Source organism: Salvelinus alpinus, chromosome 20, assembly GCF_045679555.1.
Source record: "Salvelinus alpinus chromosome 20, SLU_Salpinus.1, whole genome shotgun sequence".
NCBI lineage: Eukaryota > Metazoa > Chordata > Actinopteri > Salmoniformes > Salmonidae > Salvelinus > Salvelinus alpinus.
The window spans coordinates 29,360,168-29,381,262 of record NC_092105.1 but is presented as its reverse complement, the minus strand read 5'-3'; the positions used below and the strand labels follow the sequence as shown (position 1 = coordinate 29,381,262).

Sequence of the window (21,095 nt, the reverse complement as noted above, 5' to 3'; positions counted from 1 at the left end):
CTACCTGCTGCCAGCCACACACACACACACACACATCAACTTCCATCAACACCAGACCTGCAAGTAGCAGACAGCGGCAGCTACTCAAGCACACAGCATACAGTGTAGGAGGGTTAGTGCTGTTTTATCTTACAGTACATTTGTTAGTATGTCTTGTCTTTCTAGTGTGTGCGTGTGTGTGTGTGGACATGTTTAACTATTCTTGTGGGGACCAGAAGTCAATAATAGTAAACAAACAAACATTTGACCAACTGGCAACATTTTGTTAGTCTCCATGAGGTCAAATGCTATTTCTAGGGGGTTTAGGGTTAAGGTTAGAATTAGGGTTTGGGTTAGAATTACGTTAAGGGTTAGGGTTAGGAGCTAGGGTCAGTTTTAGGGTTAGGAGCTAGGGTTAGGTTTAGGGTTAGGATTAAGGTTAGGGTTAGGGTAAGAGTACGGGTTAGGGTTAGGGTTAGGTTTAGGGTTAGGGAAAATAGAATTTTGAATGGGACTGAACCCTAACTGAACCCGAACCCTAACCCTAACGCCAACAAGGTTAACTGTACAAGACTGTGTATGTGTATGTGTGTGTGCATGTTTGGTTTATTAATTCTCTCCATGAAGGATTACTTGGTCAACTCTGTGGTTTCGGTCCCTCTTCCCGTGGGTGTTAACTGTATGCTTGTTAATATTATAGTTGAGTGCCTGTTTGGAGGATAAATGGTGAATAACGACACACTGTCATGAATCCCAATCTGCCTCACAAATGGAGCTCTATTCCCTATCAAGTGCATTCTTTTTGACAACATCCCTATGAGCCCTGGTCAAAAGAAGTGGACTATATCCAGTAGGGTGACATTTGGGCCTAAGACTTACTCTGCATCCTCCATACCTCTTTAGTCAATGAACACAATCATAAATCAATGCTCATACGCTAGCTGCTATTACAGGCTGTTCAAGGAAGCAATTTCTCATCAAGGGTTATTGTGTGTGCTGCCGTGTTGAAGCTATAATCAATTTCTACCTGTATCTTATATCACACTGCTCAGTTTGTGTGTGTGTGTGTGTGTGTGTGTGTGTGTGTGTGTGTGTGTGTGTGTGTGTGTGTGTGTGTGTGTGTGTGTGTGTGTGTGTGTGTGTGTGTGTGTGTGTGTGTGTGTGTGTGTGTGTGTATACCTCTTAAGTTACTCTTAAGTTACTACTAAATGCAAATTAAATACTTAAAAATCATACAATGTGATTTTCTGGATTTCTGTTTTAGATTCCGTCTCTCACAGTTGAAGTGTACCTATGATAAAAATTACAGACCTCTACATGCTTTGTAAGTAGGAAAACCTGCAAAATCGTCAGTGTATCAAATACTTCTTCTCCCCACTGTATATATTTACGCTCAGTGTGTCGTCGGGATTTCAGTTGGAGAGTCTGTCCGCCCTCTCTCTCTCTGTCGTGGTTAGAATGGATAGTTCAGAGTGACATTCATGTTATTATAGAATAGATGTTTCAGCGGTTGTCGGTCTTCGCGTTCAATGATACCGAATTTTCTAGCTGCAGACTAGTAATTAATATCAAAGACTTGTTCTTATTCTGTCGGTATCGATAGTCTAAAAGTTTAACCACGTGGTATGATTAAAAGATTCAGCCATCTACTCAAACCTTAGCTTATACTCAGGTATATGGTCTCTACTCAAACCTTGGCCCTCTCGTGGTAAGCTGGTCTGCAACCTTTAGCCATCTCGTAATTGAGGTAAGCTCGGTCTGGTGATAGAAAACCCAGGTGGGGGTTTTATTCGGGACATAGAAAAAGGCTGTCTCATGACGCCAGGTCCTGTCTGTGCCCCTGGGGGCGTGCCAATGACTTAGTGAAACGTTTTAGGGAATTGGAGTTTCCTTCATTAAACAGTCCAAAATCACATTACACAATTTCATAAACAGTATCATCCTCACTCATTCATCTTATACAACAATTAGATGTAAGCCTCATAACTGAGGCTATTGTATAAACAGTGTTATGGTAATGTAGCCGTATTGTCTCCCATGAGTTTCACAAAATTGTACCAAACGGACCAGTTCGTAGCTGGATTCTTCACCAATCATTTATACCTTCTCCAGAACATAAATGTTGTTCGGTTCTCCAGTTCTGTGAGGTGGAAGAAATTCCTTTGTTCTCTCTATGAAAACTCACTCTCTCTCTATACTGTGGCCATGAGGAGATAATCTCCTCCAGGAATTTACAACCTGAGGTCGCAGCAGCCTGAGTGTAGGAGACAGAGAGAGGGGGATGGTGCTCACTGTACCCAAAGAGGGCAACGTCATGACATCAGCAAGCACCACACCCTGTCGCTGCCGCCTCATCGGCCGTACAACTGCGCCGTTGACCTCCAGCCTGGAGCTCCTCTCCCCAGTAGTCGGTTGTTTAACCTCTCTCTCGTCCTGAGCAAGAGGCAATGGAGAGGTACATCCAGGATTCTCTGGCTGCAGGACTTATCAAGCCATCTTGATAAGGTGCTTGGTTTTTCTTTGTGAAGAAGAAGGATGGGTCACTGAGGCTGTGCATAGACTTCCGTGGGCTGAATAATATCACTGTTAAGAACAAGTACCCCTTGCCACTCATCAGCTCTGCTTTTTCCCCCCTCCATGGTGCCACGGTGTTTACCAAACTTGACTTCCGGAATGCCTACCACCTTGTCCGCATAAGAGAGGGGGAAGACTGGAAGACCGCGTTCAACACACCACTTGGTCACTTTGAGTATTTGGTCATGCCTTTTGGTCTTACTAACGCCCCTGCTATTTTCCAGAACCTAGTCAGTGATGTGCTGAGAGATTTGATTGGACGCTTCGTTTTGTCTATTTAGATGAGATCCTGATGTTTTTCCCATAGACCCTGAGGCTCACCAGCAACATGTTCGCCAAGTTCTTCAATGGCTGTTGGAGAAGAAGCTTTTTTTTAAAGCTGTAAAATGTGAGTTCCATGCTGCCACGGTGTCTTTCCTGGGTTATATTATTACAAAGGGACAGTTACGTATGGACCCCACCAAGGTCATGGCAGTCACAGAATGGCCTGCGCCCTCCAACCTGAAGCAACTACAGCCGTCTGGCAGCACCTCTCACCACTCTCATCTCCACCTACACTCCGCTCCACTGGACTCCTGAGGCAGCATTCCTGAAACTCAAGCATCGCTTTACCTCCACTCTGGTACTTACTGAGCCCAACCCAGAACTCCAGTTCATTGTGGAGGTGGACGCCGGTGCTGTCCTCACGTTCCCCCTCTGATCAGAAGGTCCACCCATGCGCATTCTTTTCCCGTAAGCTCTCACCTGCAGATAAGAATTTTGACATCGGACACCGGGAACTACTGGCAGTTAAGCTCGCTCTGGAGAAATGGCATCATTGGCTGGAGGGCTCTGTAATCCCCTTCATCGTGTGGACTGACCATAAAAACCTGTCCTACATCCAAACCGCCAAACTTCTGAACTCCGGCAAGCCAGGTGGGCCTTGTTCTTCGGTGATTCAATTTCACATTCACTTATCACCCCGGTTTGAAGAACACCAAGTCTGATGCCCTCTCTTGCCAGTTCACCACCAACAACACAGGTACTAAGCCAGAAGCCATTGTGCCATTCACCTGCATTGTTGCCGCCGTCACCTGGGAGATCGAGTCCCGTATCCGCCAGACTTAGCAGAACCAGCCTGACCCAGGTAACGGTCCTAGTAATGCTCTGTTTGTTCCAGATTGTGTTTGCTCTGATGTTCTTCAATGGGGCCATTCTACCCACCTCACCTGTCTCCCTGGTATGAACCGGACCCTCGCCTTCCTGCAGAGTTTATCTCAGCCTGTTCGGTTTTTTCCTTGAACAAAACCTCCACTAAACCCACTTCCGTTCTGCTTCGCCCTCTTCCCATACCCAGTCGCCCCTGGTCACACATAGCTCCGGACTTCATCACTGGCCTTCCCCCATTTAACGGTAACTCTGTCATCCTCACCATTATTCACAAGTTTTCCAAAATGGCTCACGTCATTCCCCTCTCCAAGCTCCCGTCCTCCAGGGAGACTGCGGACCTGTTAGTATACCATGTCTTTCGTCTGCATGGCATCCCCACTGGCGTCGTTTCCTACAGAGGACCCCAGTTTACCTCCCAGGGATGGAAATCCTTCTCTTCAGCTCTTGGTATCAATGTCAGTCTTTCTTCTGGATATCACCCCCAGACCAACGGCCAGACCGAACGGGCCAACAAAGAGATGGAGATTGCCCTACGCTGCGTGACTTCTGCTAACCCTTCCTCCTGGAGCACTCAGCTACCCTGGGTTGAATATGCCCACAACACCCTCACCAATGCCTCGTCAGGTATGTCAACCTTTCGAGTGGGCTCTGGGTTACCAACCCCCCTTGTTCCCCACCCAAGAGGTTGCGGTTCCCTCTGTCCAGGACCATCTATGCATTTTCACCCTACCTGGAGGAAGGCCCGAGACGCCCTTTTTCGTGCCTCCGACAGGACCCAGTCCCAAGCCAACCGTCGCCGGGCCTCAGCTCCAGTCTACACTCCAGGTCAAAAGGTATGGCTCTCATCGAAGGACCTGCCATCGAAGGTGGCATCAAAGAAACTTTCCCCCCGATTCATTGTACCCTTTGAAATTGACCGTGTCATTAACCTCTCTGCGGTGTGCCTAAAACTCCCAGCCTCTCTCAGGATCCATCCTACCTTCCATTTGTCCCTGATTAAACATGTCTCCTCCTGCAGCAGCCCCTCCACCCCCTCGGCTCATCGATAACCATCCTGCCTATACCGTCCAGCGGCTTCTGGACGTGCGCCGTTGGGGTCGTGGCTGGCAGTACCTGGTGAACTGGGAGGGATACGGGCCTGAGGAGTGCTGCTGCGTGCCCCGCTGTCACATTCTGGACCCCTCCCTCTTACAGGATTTCTATATCTCACACCCAGATAAGCCTGGTAGAGGGGGGGGGGGGGGGTACTGTCACATCTGCTCCTGCAACGCCCTCTACTGCTCATCCTGTGCCTCCTTGACCTGCCGCCACTCCACCAGTACTCTCTCTCTGTGTGAGTGATTGTGTGGACGGAGACAGGTGTGCTAGACTCAGAGCAGATCCCCACCAGCTGCAACCTGTTCCGTAATCAAGACCTCTACAAATACTCAGCCCTGCCAATTCCACACTGCCAGATTGTAATCTCTGCTCAGTCAGTCTACGCTTCTAGCCGTTTGTTGCTGTTAGATCCTGTTATCCTGTTGTGGCTGTTTTCTTGCCTGACGTTGTTTTCCTCTCCGCTACAGTTCTGCCTGCTCTGACTCTGGTCCCTGTCTCCAGTTTCACGTCTCGTCATCCTGCTACTCTGTCCTGGATTCCCCACTCTACTACTCCCTTGGATTCCGCTCCGGTCCTGCTTACGCTGTCCCCACCCCTCTCGCTCCAGACTCAGCCTCCGCACCTGGTTTCCTGAAACCCACCCGAGCTTCCCCTGGCCTGCACTCCATCTTCCCCCTTTGTTTCAATAAAGACCTTGGTTACTTCATCCCAGTCTCCTCGTCTGAGTCTGCGCTTGGGTTCCTCTGTTCCACTCCGTGTAACAAATTCAGCTGTGGAAATTGACTTTGTTTAATCTTTTTTTTTAATGGTCTCACAATAATACGTTTTCTGAGGGTGTTAATGTTGTGACAACAATTCGATACTGGTGGTGTTCTAACCAAGCTTTTACCTCACTGGTTCTTTTTGTTTTCAGCCACTTCCTCCTATCTGTCGTACTTCACTCATAGGCCCCATGTGTACCGCATGTTTAAAAATGAGTGAGTCAGTGAGCACAGTTGGCGCACGCAAAGAGGGTCAACAACGAGCTAACGCGCATATGCACGCACACACCACATCACCTCTCCGGTCCATAAAAACCCATTGGGGGTCAGGGAGGCATGCTGAGGTTTTGTGTTTGGTGGTCTTTGTTTGTCCTCCTTGCCTGGAGCGGCAGCTCCCTGCTCCCTCTATGCTGTGAGGGAGCAACATGCCCTAGCGGAATCGTACACACACACACACACACACCAACCTTAACACACACAAACCCTAGCGGATCGTCCCTCCTCCCATCCCTCCCATAGCGTGGCTGAGAATGAATTTCAGTGTTGAGCGACAGGTTCCTTCCCTCCCATAGAGAGAAGCAGAAAACAAATTAACACCACCTCCAATCATCTGTGGAGTACGCTTTAATCAGGCTGCTACGGGACGGCTAGGTCACACACACACTCTTACAGCGCATCCGCCAGCCAGCCTACCCCATAATGGTTATGAATATGTCTAATCTGTTTCAGCCGTACGCTGCTAATCTGCTTTTGGAAAATATAGAGAGCCACACACACATTTGTTGAGAGAGACAAAGCCAGCTCTGTAAATAATGCAAATCTTCTAACAAGTTTTTTTGTGTTTTATTCGGCGGGAGTCTGGGTTAGGTCTGACAAGGACTCTCTCTGAGGATAGTCTAGATTAGGTCTGACAAGGACTCTCACTGAGAATAGTCTGGATAAGGTCTGAAAAGGACTCTCTCTGAGGATAGGCGTCATTACAGATCCTGGTTCGATTCCAGGCTGTATTAATACCGGTCGTTATTGGGAGTCCCATAGGGTTAGGGTTTGGCCGAGGTAGGCCGTCATTGTAAATAAGAATTTGTTCTTAACTGACTTGCCTAGTTAAATAATGGTAAAAAAAATATATAATTATCTCTGAGAATTCCCGAGATGAGAATAATCAGGGCTGCCCTCTGTGCACCATAGTGCACTGAGGGATGGAGGTTAGTGAGGGTGAAGAGAGGGGGTTGGTCGGATCTCCCCCAGCCCCAGTAAACTCTCTGATCTGAGGTTGACAATATGATCCATATTAGAAGACTGGGGCTGCATCGCAAATTGTACCGTGTTCCCTATATAGTGCCCAGGGCCCTGGTCAAAAGTAGTGCACTATATAGGGAATAGGGTGCCATTTTGGACATCTCATCCTCTCCTCCCTCCCATGATGAAATATGAAATTATAAACGTGTTAGTGTTGTCTTTCGCTCACTGGCTGAGGATTTAAATCCAGGCTGGATGGATTTGGTATCGTGGGGGGGTAACGTAATTATTTCCTGTGTATGTGTGTGTGTGTGTGTGTGTGTGTGTGTGTGTGTGTGTGTGTGTGTGTGTGTGTGTGTGTGTGTGTGTGTGTGTGTGTGTGTGTGTGTGTGTGTGAGTGTGTGTGTGTGTGTGTGTGCATATGTGCGTGTGTACATATATGTGTGTTCGTGCATGTTTGTGTGTGTCTGCTGGTATGAATCTCCAATCTAAGCAGGAGGAGAGAGGAAAAACAACAACGAAACTAGATGACGGTTAATAATACCACCAATAAGACAAGGTCTGTCTGGCCGAAAGCCACATCTATCATGTCTGTCTGGCTGATAGAGCGGTGTTGTACTCAGGGCTTAGGACTCCTTTAGCTGTTCCTCTAGGCAAGATTCTGTACTTTCTTTGTGTCTAAACAGCTTTGTGATTTCACATTTTATTTATATTTACAGATGACAAAACAGTTTGTTATTACTCTCACATTTTCAAAAGGGCATTACTGCAACAACAACAAATTAATTTAGATGAAATGCCTCTCCTGTAAAGTAGTGACGTCCGTTATACACCCAGCGTTCTGAAACAGGTCGCATATCTGACTGTGTACACCTGTGTGTGCGCGTGTGTGCGCGCGTGTGTGTGTGTCAGTACTTTGTCCTGATGTCTTTCTTTGTGTTTTCTCCTATCCTACAGAGATCCTACAGGGCGGTGTGTATGTCGACCAGAATAAGTTCCTGTGCCACGCAGACACCATCCACTGGCAAGACATCGTCAAGAACGCCCGCGTCAGCCCTCTGGTTGTGCCCACCAATAGCAGTGTTACATGTGAGTAGTTCACCAATGGAAAACTTAGACTCATTTTCTTAACACTTTTATATGTAGCCTGGATTTTCTTTTACAAGAATAAGAAGAGACAGACTATGACCACCAATATCATTTTTAAATGTGAGTAACTCACCAACAAAAGAGGAAAGGTCTATCCATTCAGCCACATTCTCATACACAAATAAATGATTTCACCAATTTACCTTTATAGCTTTCACGACAATGGAGAGAGACAAACTATGTTATAAACACATGGTGACAGACGCATATAGGACAAGGCTGCCATAAACAGAATTAAGATCATAATATCTCAACATGTCACCTCTAAGAGCCTACAAAATATACCTTGCTCAACTGTGACCCTAATGAAATGACATCACAGATGTACCATATTAACCAAGAAGAGGCTACACAAGAAGTGGCAACAGCCAGAAAAGCAATCACTTATTATACGTCCCAAATGGAACCTTTTTCCTATACAGTGTAGTGCACTACTTTTGACCAGAGCTCTATGGGAAGTAGTACACTATAAAGGGGATAGGGTGCCATTTGGGATACATAAGGTAACCTCAATCCGTAAAACAACAGTTCCAAGAAATGCATAATCTGTCACTAATGCCTTTCTGTAATCAAAGAGAAGACAAGTGAACAGAATTATTATTATAATTTTTTTTTATGGCACAAACATGCCATCGGCCTAATCTGACGAAGGGAGTCGGGGTGGGGGGTAGCAGTGGGGGCGTTTAAGTCCCCTTATGTTATTGCTCTTCTGACCTGATTTTCTTTCATTGTCCCATGAGTCTGTTTGTAACCCTTGCTCTATAGTTCCCTCATGTTTTATGGAGTGGTTTTGTCATTGGTTTATGTTGGTGATATATCTGTTGCTTTTGGTTTATTCTTTATTTATTGTATGTTTTTATTTGTTATTAATGACTAGCTGTCCTAGAACAACCTCTAGATCTGCCAACCTTCAAACACCAGCTCACAGCATTGATGATATGTCAGCATCATCCATTTATATTGCATTCTCTTCATTGGTCTCACTCAATACTTTTGATAATCTGATTTACACACGCACGCACACACGCACGCACACACACACACACACACACACACACACACACACACACACACACACACACACACACACACACACACACACACACACACACACACACACACACACACACACACACACACACACACACACACACACACACACACAAACACTGCAGACACTACACATCCTACTAAAGATCAAAGGGGGTCTGGAAACTTGTAATCCATCCTTAGACTATAATCTCCTCTATTCTTGGGGCAACTCCAGGTTTTTTTTTCTGTTTTTATTGGCTCTTCAAAGGAATTTGAAATCGACTCCCTATCAATCCACGTGTAAGCCTCTCTAGCTCTCATAGCCAAACCCATAACACAGAAAGTTGTAAAGTCGTTTCGTTTCGACATTTTAACCTTCAGTAGCGAAACATTATGATGTGGAGAGAAATAGTGTGATAGTTGTACTGAAGGTCAAGGGGAATTAGAATGTAGATAGTAAGACCTTGGACACTAAAGCCTGGTTATGACATCAGATACAACTCTGTGTGGGCTCAGGTATACATATATGTTACAGATAGACATGTCTTTGTCTCCAGCTCCCCATCTTACCCCATTACCATGTCTCCTCTCCTGATCAGCTTCTACTGACTGTTTGGTGTTTTTATGCTAACCTAGAACGACAGCAAAGAGGGAGGGAAAGAGCGAGAGAGAGGGAGGGAAAGAGTGAGAGAGAGGGAGCTGTAGCAGAAGATGCTTTCATGCTTCAGTTTGTCGCCCAGAGAGGAGAAACCTGTTCAAAAGACAGTGAAGTGGTTCATATTACTGATAGATATGACTGATTTTACAATATTACTGACTTATTTTACAATATTACTGACTTATTTTACAATATTTTCAGACTTATTTTACAATATTACTGATTTATTTTACAATATTACTGACTTATTTTACAATATTACTGACTTATTTTACAATATTACTGACTTATTTTACAATATTACTGACTTATTTTACAATATTTTCAGACTTATTTTACAATATTTTCGGACTTATTTTACAATATTACTGATTTATTTTACAATATTACTGACTTATTTTACAATATTACTGACTTATTTTACAATATTACTGACTTATTTTACAATATGACTGACTTATTTAACAATATTTTCTGACTTATTTTACAATATTACTGACTTATTTTACAATATTACTGACTTATTTTACAACATGTGTTACAATTCCTATTGAGTAAGTGAGAGTGCGAGTGAGTGATTGAGTGAGGGAGGGAGAGATGGAGGGAAGGGTAGCAAAGGGCAGTTGATGGAGTCAGAACAAGTACCAGCCCACTGGGCACACACTCGTTGAATCAATGTTGTTTACTCATCATTTCAATGAGATTACGTTGAACCAACGTGGAATAGACGTTGAATTGACGTCTGGGCCCAGTGGGAGGGATGGATGGATGAAAAGAGGGAGGAATGAAGAGAGGGAGAGAGGAAGGGAGCTAGAGATGTCAGAGAGAGCGTCAGTCTTAAATATAATTGCTCTTAACTGAAGTGGAACAGAGACAGAGGACGCCATTCAGCACTCATCCAGCCTCACTCTGCAATTACCAAGCAGTCAATTAAGCCCTCCAAAACACAGCTAGCACTAATATAGCAGCAGAGTTTCTAGCTAGTAGCTGTTGTCGCTGACTCTCTCCCCTACAGCAGTCATTAACAAGACAACTCTAGTACAGTGCATTAAGGACACAAAACACTAGAGTTGAACAGTGTCACTCTGTTGAAATCCTCATAGCCTTAAGCATGCCAGTGCTTAAAAGAGGAGCTAGTAAGATGGGTGGTTTGATCATAATATCTCTGCTATGGAAAGCATTTGACTGGATAATTTACCCCCATGTCGTCCACAGGTCAGAAGTGTCACGTCTCCTGTAATGGTCGCTGCTGGGGCCCAAAGGAGGACCAGTGTCAGACCTGTGAGTACCTCCCTGCAGTCTCTCTCTCTCTCTCTCTCTTTCTCTCTCATTCCCTCTTTCGTTCGCTTTCTTTCTCCCCTGCCTCTCACCCACGACACGCAGACAGGCAGCACAGGAGTGCACTTTAACACTGCCAGCATAATTGGCTATGGCCCTGTGGCCCTCCCACAGACTCTTCTATTCTCTCTCTCTCTCTCTCGCTCTCTTTTTTTCCCTCTCTCTCGCTCGCTCGCTCTCTCTCACTCTCCTCTCCTCTCCCTCTCTCTATCTTCTTTTCCCCATCGTCTCCTCCTCCGGCTCATGCCCCATCTCGCCCTCTTCCACAATGCCAGATTTTAAATCCTTTCCTCCTCAGGCTTAAACAACTGTGATTTCCCCTGCTACCCACTCCAATGACTGCCCTGCGTTAAGTCAAACTGTTAAACAACACACCGTCTGTTGCCTCACCTGTGAGCCAGTCTGAAGATAGCTGTGGTGTGTGAGAGGTAACCTGGGTTAGCTGTGCTGAGTAAGCACATAGGACTGACCATCACAAACACTCACGCACACGCACACGCACACACGCACACACACACACACACACACACACACACACACACACACACACACACACACACACACACACACACACACACACACACACACACACACACACACACACACACACACACTACCACTCAGCGGCACTCAGCCCAGAGGGGTGTCTCTCTCTATGTCTGCGGGAGGGCGGTACCACATGGGGCTAATAGCAGCACAGCGGTTAGCTTCTTAGATATACAGTACTGCTAGTTTTCTTAGATATACAGTACTGCTAGTATTCTTAGATATACAGTACTGCTAGTTTTCTTAGATATACAGTACTGCTAGTATTCTTAGATATACAGTACTGCTAGTATTCTTAGATATACAGTACTGCTAGTCTTCTTAGATATACAGTACTGCTAGTATTCTTAGATATATAGCACTGCTAGTTTTCTTAGATATACAGTACTGCTAGTATTCTTAGATATACAGTACTGCTAGTTTTCTTAGATATACAGTACTGCTAGTATTCTTAGATATACAGTACTGCTAGTATTCTTAGATATACAGTACTGCTAGTCTTCTTAGATATACAGTACTGCTAGTTTTCTTAGATATACAGTACTGCTAGTATTCTTAGATATACAGTACTGCTAGGTTTCTTAGATATACAGTACTGCTAGTTTTCTTAGATATACAGTACTGCTAGTTTTCTTAGATATACAGTACTGCTAGTATTCTTAGATATACAGTACTGCTAGTATATTATGTCTGATGTATTACTACGCCTTAGTCTCCTGCTGTGAAGGGATGTGTGTTATGTACCCTCTCCATACCTTCGTGGACAAGCACATGCTTAAGAAGATAGGGCTTGACACACACACAGTCCCTTCTTAACAGGAGAAGGTGTGCTGTAACAGTCCTGTAGTAAAACACCATTAGGGTTGAGTTGAGGAAGAAGTCAAACAGCCTGTAAGTTCTCTCTTCTGTCTCTAATTAATCACTCTCATGTCCTGTCTGAGTACTTCTGCCTCAGCCTGCTGTCTGTCTGTCTGGCTGTCTGTCTATCCCAGGCCCCCATATGCTTCTGTCACTGTACTGTACATGTCTTTAATTTCTCTCCATCTGTGGTATTCTCTCTTTTTACCCAGATTGTTCCATGTATTTCCCCTATTCTCTTTACTGTATGTATTTCTATCCCTCCATCCCCTCATCTCCTGTCTTTTTTTCCTCTAATTTTACGGTCTCTTTCCATCACACTCATTCTCTCTCTCCTCTCTCTCTCTCTCTCTCTCTCTCTCTCTCTCTCTCTCTCTCTCTCTCTCTCTCTCTCTCTCTCTCTCTCTCTCTCTCTCTATCTCTCTCTCTCTCTCTCTCTCTCTCTATCTCTCTCTCTCTCTCTCTCTCTCTCTCTCTCTCTCCTCTCTCTCTCTCTCCTCTCTCTCTCTCTCTCTCTCTCTCTCTCTCTCTCTCTCTCTCTCTCTTTCTCTCTCTCTATGTCTAATATTGTCACTGTTGTGTTCCCTGGCGTGCTGTCTGTGTGCTCTGCAGCTTGATCTCATTAAGATAATCAGTATGAACTCCTTCACCCAGTGACTAGTTAACAGCACGTCATCTCTCCTCACAAGATAACACTCTGTGTGTTTGCTCTCTTTTTGCCCTGAATCCCACCATCATATTTTTGCATAATATGTATGTAGGGGACTACATCCCTCTATCTCCATCCCTCCATCCCTCCCCTTCTATCCATCTTCTTCCATCTTTCCATCTACCCATGCATGCCTCTTCCTCCATCTCTCCATCCGTCTTCATCTCACTATCCCTCTCCTTCTCCTTCAATCCCTTTCCTTCGTTCTCCATCCCCCTCCTTCTCCCTCCATCCCTCTTCTCTCCCTCTATCCTTCTCCTTCTTTCCCGTTGATAGGGCTGGAGCATACTATGGCGCTGTGTGAGAAACTGCTAGACAAAGGACTCTCAGTATAACATTCTCACGTCAAGTACTGAATACAGAATGCCCTCATCAATATCAACCGCTGGCTGGCTGTATTATCTCCTGACATGCAGGTGCCTAAACAGGCTCCCTGGTCTACAGAACAGCCAGACACACACGCACACACATGCACTCTCTCCCCCGACTCCACCGAGCCTACGACTGTGCCCCTCCAGAAACATGGGCCTCTGCTGCTCTATAAAAACAGACAGCTAGGCAGCGTTGATATAAGATTCACGCTGTGACTGATGCCCCTGTCAGAAGCCTGTTCAAATTGAAGATATTCAGCACACTTTATGAGATTGATGACATTTTATTTGTGGTGGCTGCCTGGTATTTTTAAGTGGATAGTATTTTTAAGGCAAATAGATCAATGGCTGTGTGGCGTGTGAGCGTGCTTTCGTTCGTCAATGTGCATGTGTGGCGTCTCCTGATGAGGTCATTTGTTAAACAAAATGTATTTTTGTTAAGTAGGCCATTTCATTGCGCTAACGGTGGCGAGAGGCGCATGGCAGGCGTAATGGAATGCATTGATGATACGTTAGTGAGGTGAGGAGGAAGGGGAGGGGTTGAGTAAGAAGAGGAGTACAGGACGGCAGGAGGAGGATGTGAAAAGAGGTGAGGAATGTGGGCAGACCAGACGGGCCAGTCTCACTGTGACAAGGTATCACCATCACCACCAACCCAAAGGGCCAGCACAACAAAGTGCTGTGCTCTAACCAGCAAGACATATTCCACAAGCATTTGCGCAATTACACAAATGGATAAACTGACAACGTCATATAGCTACATATAAAGGCAAGTGTTGATTGTTGCGCAAGCACACACCCATGCATGCTCACCAACATTCACACACACACACACACACACACACACACACACACACACACACACACACACACACACACACACACACACACACACACACACACACACACACACACACACACACACACACACACACACACACACACACACACACACACACACACACACACACACACACACACACACTGGAAGGTAAACCTCAGCTCGGTCGTCAGCACTGCCTCTAAGGAAGAAATGCTTATCTGTTAAACGTCACCCTGTATTCAGCTGTAGCTGTCAACTTGTGAGGCGGGTGGTGAGGCAGAGGCATACGACACACACACACACACACACACACACACACACACACACACACACACACACACACACACACACACACACACACACACACACACACACACACACACACACACACACACACACACACACACACACACACACACACTGGAAGGTAAACCTCAGCTCGGTCGTCAGCACTGCCTCTAAGGAAGAAATGCTTATCTGTTAAACGTCACCCTGTATTCAGCTGTAGCTGTCAACTTGTGAGGCGGGTGGTGAGGCAGAGGCATACGACACACACACACACACACACACACACACACACACACACACACACACACACACACACACACACACACACACACACACACACACACACACACACACACACACACACACACACACACACACACACACACACACACACACAGACAGGTGTACCCATCAGTCCATCAGCAACCCATCAAGCCCATATGGCTGGACATCAACAGGACTGGTGAATGGAGTTGGAGGAGAATGAGAACAGGGCTGGCGGTGGAAGCAGCACATTCAGGAGAGATAGCTGATAGCCGTTTCAATCACACTGTCAATGACAGACAGGATACATAGAAATGCAGCTCCATACAGCACCACAGACTGGCAGACTGTCATATGAACATCAGTCTAACAGCAGGGTATCTCTCCAAAAGACTCTTTACTCAGCTAAACTCCCTATAGCCTTAGCTGAAGTCTATCGGTCTGTTTCCTGGACACAGTCCTTGTCATATGGACTGAAACGCATGTTCAGTGGAGAATCCCCATTGAGAATGCATTTTTCGACCAGGCCTAGGCTTAATAAACAATATGTGTGACTTCATTCTGCAGGAAAACAGTCAACATGATAGATTTAACTTTATGGATCCTATTTTTTCCACAAGCACTCTGTTTCCTTGTTTCCTTGTTTGGATTCAAAGTAATGTTTCTGTGATGGGAACCTGCTATATCGTGTTCTGATGCCCTTTCCCTTTTGTCTTTCTCCAGTGACTAAAACAGTGTGCGCTGAGCAGTGTGACGGTCGCTGTTTCGGACCCTGGGTCAGTAACTGCTGCCATCGCGAGTGTGCAGGAGGATGCTCCGGACCCAAGGATACGGACTGCTTCGTATGTACACACACACACACACTTACACGCAGGAGCATGCACACACACACTCACCCACCCACCTGCGTGTGGACACAGACATGCATGCATGCACGCACACACACACACACACTCACTTTATAAAGCTTATCGTCACAAAAGAGAAAGCTCTCCTTTCAATCACCCGTTGCCATGGTGAACAGTCTCAAACAGTCAAAGACAGAGTTTTTGATTATATACCAGCAAGTCTATTTCTTTCTGTTCTCTTCTTTTTCTCTTCTTTAGTACATCAGAGCTTTTATCTTATCTGTGACCTTTTGTGTGAATGTGAGGTTATTTCCATTAGAGGCTATTCATACTTCCATAGAGAAGTCGCTCCTGACACAGAATCTCCCTGTTTAAACTATCTACTTCCCAAAGGCACCGTATTCCCTCTGTAGTGCAATTATTTTGATCAGGACCCATAGGGCTCTGGCCAAAAGTAGTTCACTACATATGGAATAGGGTGCCATTTGGGACACAACCATTGTTCTTTGTGGGAAAGATAGATAACGTTCAAATCAAATTTTCTCCAACAATGCCTTGTGGTGTGCCTACCTCCCTTTCTTTGTTACTCTCTCTCTCTCTAATGTCAAGAATGTGCAAAGCTGTCATCAAGGTAAAGGGTGGCTATTTGAAGAATCTCAAATGTAAAATATAATTTGATTTGTTTAACACTTTATTGGTTACTACATGATTCCATATGTGCTATTTCATAGTTTTGTTGTCTTCATTATTATTCTACAATGTATAAAATAGTAAATAGAAAGAAAAACCCTTGAATGAGTAGGTGTTCTAAAACTTTTGAACGGTAGTGTATATTTTTTCTCTCTCTCTTTTCTCTCTCTCCTATCTTCTCTCTCTCTCTCTCTCTTTTCTCTCTCTCCTATCTTCTCTCTCTCTCTCTCGCGCGCTCTTTCTCGCTTTCTCTCTCTCTTTCTCACTCTCTATATCCATTTATCCTTTCTGGATCTAACTTATTTCCAGAGTTTATTGTGTTATGTTTCATGATGTATTGGGCTCTCCTTTCTGTTTAATTAGATACTGGGAGTTCTAACTATTGATATTACTTTTTCAACCGGATTTGAATCAATGGTTTTCATGTTATTCACACCTGAGCTATCTTCAGAGTGGAAAAACACTCTGGGCTGCATCCCAAACGGCACCCTATCCCCTATATACTTCTCTGTCTTTAACCAAAGCCCTATCAAAGGTAGTGTGCTACATATGGAATAGGGTGCCATTTGTCACCCATTAAGTCTGTGTATGTGTTTAACAGTCTTTGTGTTTACAGCTACATACCAGTTACTTGATCATGTGCTTGCTTGGAGAGCATAGGGCTGCCAGTGACAAAAACACTCTTTAATGACTGTTATTTAGCTGGAAACCACAATGTGCTAACTGTGTTTCCATGAGCACCCAGCACTAATATGTGTGTTTGTGTGTGTGCGCGCGCGTACTTGTGTGTGCTTCATCTACAGGCTTGCACCAACTTCAACGACAGCGGAGCATGTGTGACCCAGTGCCCCCAGCCACATGTATACAACCCCACCACCTTCCAGCTGGAAAGCAACCCCAGAGCCAAGTACACCTACGGAGCCTTCTGCGTCAAGAAGTGCCCACGTAAGGAATAACACACACACAACAGCATACAGTACACATACTTTTGTGAAGTAAGGGGACATAAAACATCTGTTTTACCAGTGGAAGCAAAATAGCCCCATAACATCAAAATCCCAACATATTTTGATCATATTTGCAACACCACTGGTGTGGCCAAAGAGCTTTTTTTTCTTCATGTCATCTGACCAAAGCACCAGTTCCAATCCGAGTGCCAATGCCTTTTAGCAACCTCCATGTGTTTACATTTCATTGTTCATTTCATTGTTCATTGAAAGTATCTTATCTCCAAAAATATGACCATATTTTGCCATTATCGAACATACAATTATGTATTTTCAAATAGCAAGTATCTATTTTAAATACATTTTCTTGGTCTTAGAGTCATTAAATATTCAGAGTACGTTTGGGGGAGTTACTGATTTGTAAAAAATGTAAAAATGTAAAATGTAAAAAAAAATATATATATTTAGGAAAACTCCAAAAATGTAGTTAAGTTGGATGATATGAAAATAGTTATCTTTGTCCACGCACACCAATGCCTGTCCAGAAAAGATCCCATACCTACAGTAAAATATGGTGGTGGATCTTTGATGTTATGGGGCTATTTTTCTTCTACTGGTCCTGGGGCCCTTGTTAAGGTCAACAGCATCATGAACTTTACCCAGTACCAGGATATTTTTGCCAAAAACATGGTTGCCTCTGTCAGGTGGCTGAAACTTGGCCACAAGACAATAACTCCAAGCACACATCAAAATCCACAAAGAAATGGTTAATAGGCCACAAAATCCACATTTTGCAACGGCCATCTCAGTGTTCGGACTTGAAACCCATTGAAAACCTGTGGTTTGAATTGAAGAGGGCAGCCCATAAGCGCAGACGAAGGATATCAAGGATCTGGAAGGATTCTGTATGGAGAAATGGTCTAAGAGCCCTTCCAATGTGTTATCCAACTCATAAAACATTTAGAAAAAGGCTCAGTGCTATTATGCTCGCAAGGTGAGGTATTGATCGGTATTGAAAACTGGGGTGTCAATAATGTTGTCCCCTACCTTTTTGAGAAAGAAATGTTTTACTTAACAAACAAAATGTCTTTCTCTGAGCAATTGTATATATATTTTTTTGTTGCATAGAATATAGCTCAGTATTTGAATTGTTTATTTTCTACAGTAATTTTTGCTTTATCAAGGGTGTCAAAAATTTCAGATCCCACTGTACATACCAAATACCCTGAAGATAAACTGCTCTGTCATATTCTGAACATATAACACACACCGACATAGAAACACTCTCCTTGCCATAAACACTGAGCCGCCACAGTTCAGAGGGACACCGTTCAAACAGCCTAGGCCTTGAAACATCATCACTAGCTGAGCAGAGCTGGCTGGTCCTGCTCATGAACCACCAAGGGCCTCAGGATATTGATTCATTTCTCAACCCTCCTGTTTTAAGTCTGAACTTTTTTTTCCAGAAGAACACAGAAAGAAACTTCCTTGGTCATCTCTACTTAGCACCCTCTTCACATCTCCCCTTCATCCTCCCTTTCCTTTAAAGAAGCCATTTCCTCCATTGATTTAAATGACCTGTCTCTCCCTGCTCTTCTCTCTCCTCTCTCCGCTCGGTGCTGATTTAAATAGCCAGGATGAGTGGGTGTTTTGTACAGATTTCAAGACACTGTTGGGAGTTATTTTGGCTCACATGCCAGATACAACCCTACAAAGACAAAGAGGATGGGGTACTGGGAGGGCAGGGTAGCAGGCAGGGATGGGAGGGAGAGGGGAATGGGTGCAGAGTGAGGGAGAAGAAACGTACATAATTAACACGTTTTTTTTAGCAATGGAGTCTTTTTGTGGTCTTTTGAAGTGGCGCGTGTGCCCGGCACTCTGCTAGGCACTGCGCTAGGCGCTCTGATATGTAACTCTGGCTTCCCGCTTGGCGCTCTGCTAGCCTTTCTACCCTATTCCCTAATGCACTACTGTAGACCAGGCCACTATACCATGTTATTCTGGAGATGGCCTGCCACAAGGACCCATGCAATTTAGGTGTCCATCTCTAAGCCTGAGGCTGCGTGCAGAGCAATCATTTGATGTGTCTGTGTGTCCCTAAACTCTTCCTTCCTCAGTTCAGACTATCAGATATCATGCCAGCCAAAGCAGTAGAGCAAATATAGTCTCACCTGGAGAGAACAATAAAACAAGATAAAGAGGACAAGGAACGTCTTTAATCAGATGAGTCATCTTCAGTAGAACAGCAGCAGTGGAAACGTTTCACTACTATTCACTGCCTTCAAGTCTCACAAGCTTAAAGTAGACATTCATTTACAGTATAGCTCCATGGCAGTCAGTCATACAGTTGTACTTGTCCCTTCATATATCAATACCTGAGTGTGAGAGTCTGTTATCATGCAATTGATCTGACACATACCGTGGTTAACTCGGTGTATGCTGTTCCAGATAACTTTGTGGTGGACCACAGCTCCTGTGTGAGGGCTTGTCCCAGCAACAAGATGGAAGTAGAAAATGACCCCATCAAGATGTGCATCGCCTGCACTGATATCTGTCCAAAAGGTACCCTAATCCTGCACTGTCCTGGGCCTTATCCCACTGCCATTCACATCCAGTATATTCATCTGGTTGATTGGATGTAGTTGTGGTTGTGCTGTGTTTGTGCTGTGTTTGTGCTGCGATTGTGGTTGTGTATGACAATGGCTTACCCACTGCTCCAACCTCTACAACCTCTGTGTGTCTGTTGGTGACTGTCTGTTCCATGTAAGTGTACTGGATGCATTCTGAAGTGGTTGGAAGGAAGTAGAACACCTGTTTGCCTTGAACATTTGTGGACATTTTGAACAAGTCATCTTTTCTCCTTCTTCACCTTCATCTCCTTGTCTGTTTTAGCCTGTGATGGTATAGGTACAGCCAGTCTGCAGTCAGCCCAGACTGTGGACTCCAGCAACATAGACAAGTTCACCAACTGTACCAAGATCAATGGAAACCTGGTCTTCCTCATCACTGGCATTAAAGGGTGAGCGCAGGACACACACACCTCCACCAACACACGCACACACTCAAATATGCACACACTCACGCATGCATGGACACACACACACACACACACACACACACACACACACACACACACACACACACACACACACACACACACACACACACACACACACACACACACACACACACACACACACACACACACACACACACACACACACACACACACACACAAACCAAGTACGCCATACTGTATATATAAACATTGGCTGTGGAATGGCCTGAAGAGCTCAGTGACTTTCAAAGTGACTTTCAACCTTTCCAACAAAACAGCTTGTCACATTTCTGTCCTGCTAGAGCTGCCCCGGTCAACTGTAAGTGCTGTTATTGTGAAGTGGAAACGTCTAGGAGCAACAATGGCTCCGCCGCGAAGTGGCAGGCCACACAAGATCACAAAACGGGACCGCAAAGTGCTGAAGCACGTAGTGCGTAAAAATAGTCTGTCCTCAGTTGCAATACTCACTACCAGATTCCAAACTGTTTTGGAAGCAATGTCAGCACAATAACTGTTTGTCGGGAGCTTCGTGAAATTGGTTTCCATGGCCGAGCAGCCGCACCCAAGCCTAATATCACCATGCACAATGCCAAGTGTCGGCTGGAGTGGTGTAAAGCTCACCGCCATTGGACTCTGGAGCAGTGGAAACATGTTCTCTGGAGTGATGAATCATGCTTTACCATCTGACAGTCTGGCGGACATATCTGGGTTTGGCG

General features: G+C 44.9%; 1 protein-coding gene across 2 annotated transcripts in view; it reads left to right on the top strand.

The window, feature by feature from the left end:
- LOC139546622 (receptor tyrosine-protein kinase erbB-4-like) overlaps positions 1–21,095 on the top strand; it is a 518,533-nt gene that overhangs the window by 334,906 nt on the left and 162,532 nt on the right. For both annotated transcript variants that reach the window (XM_071355216.1, XM_071355215.1), the window contains exons 4-9: positions 7,758–7,889; positions 10,855–10,920; positions 15,560–15,678; positions 17,178–17,319; positions 19,770–19,883; positions 20,214–20,340. In XM_071355216.1, the coding sequence (XP_071211317.1) occupies positions 7,758–7,889; positions 10,855–10,920; positions 15,560–15,678; positions 17,178–17,319; positions 19,770–19,883; positions 20,214–20,340 (700 nt within the window). The remainder of the gene's footprint in view (positions 1–7,757; positions 7,890–10,854; positions 10,921–15,559; positions 15,679–17,177; positions 17,320–19,769; positions 19,884–20,213; positions 20,341–21,095) is intronic.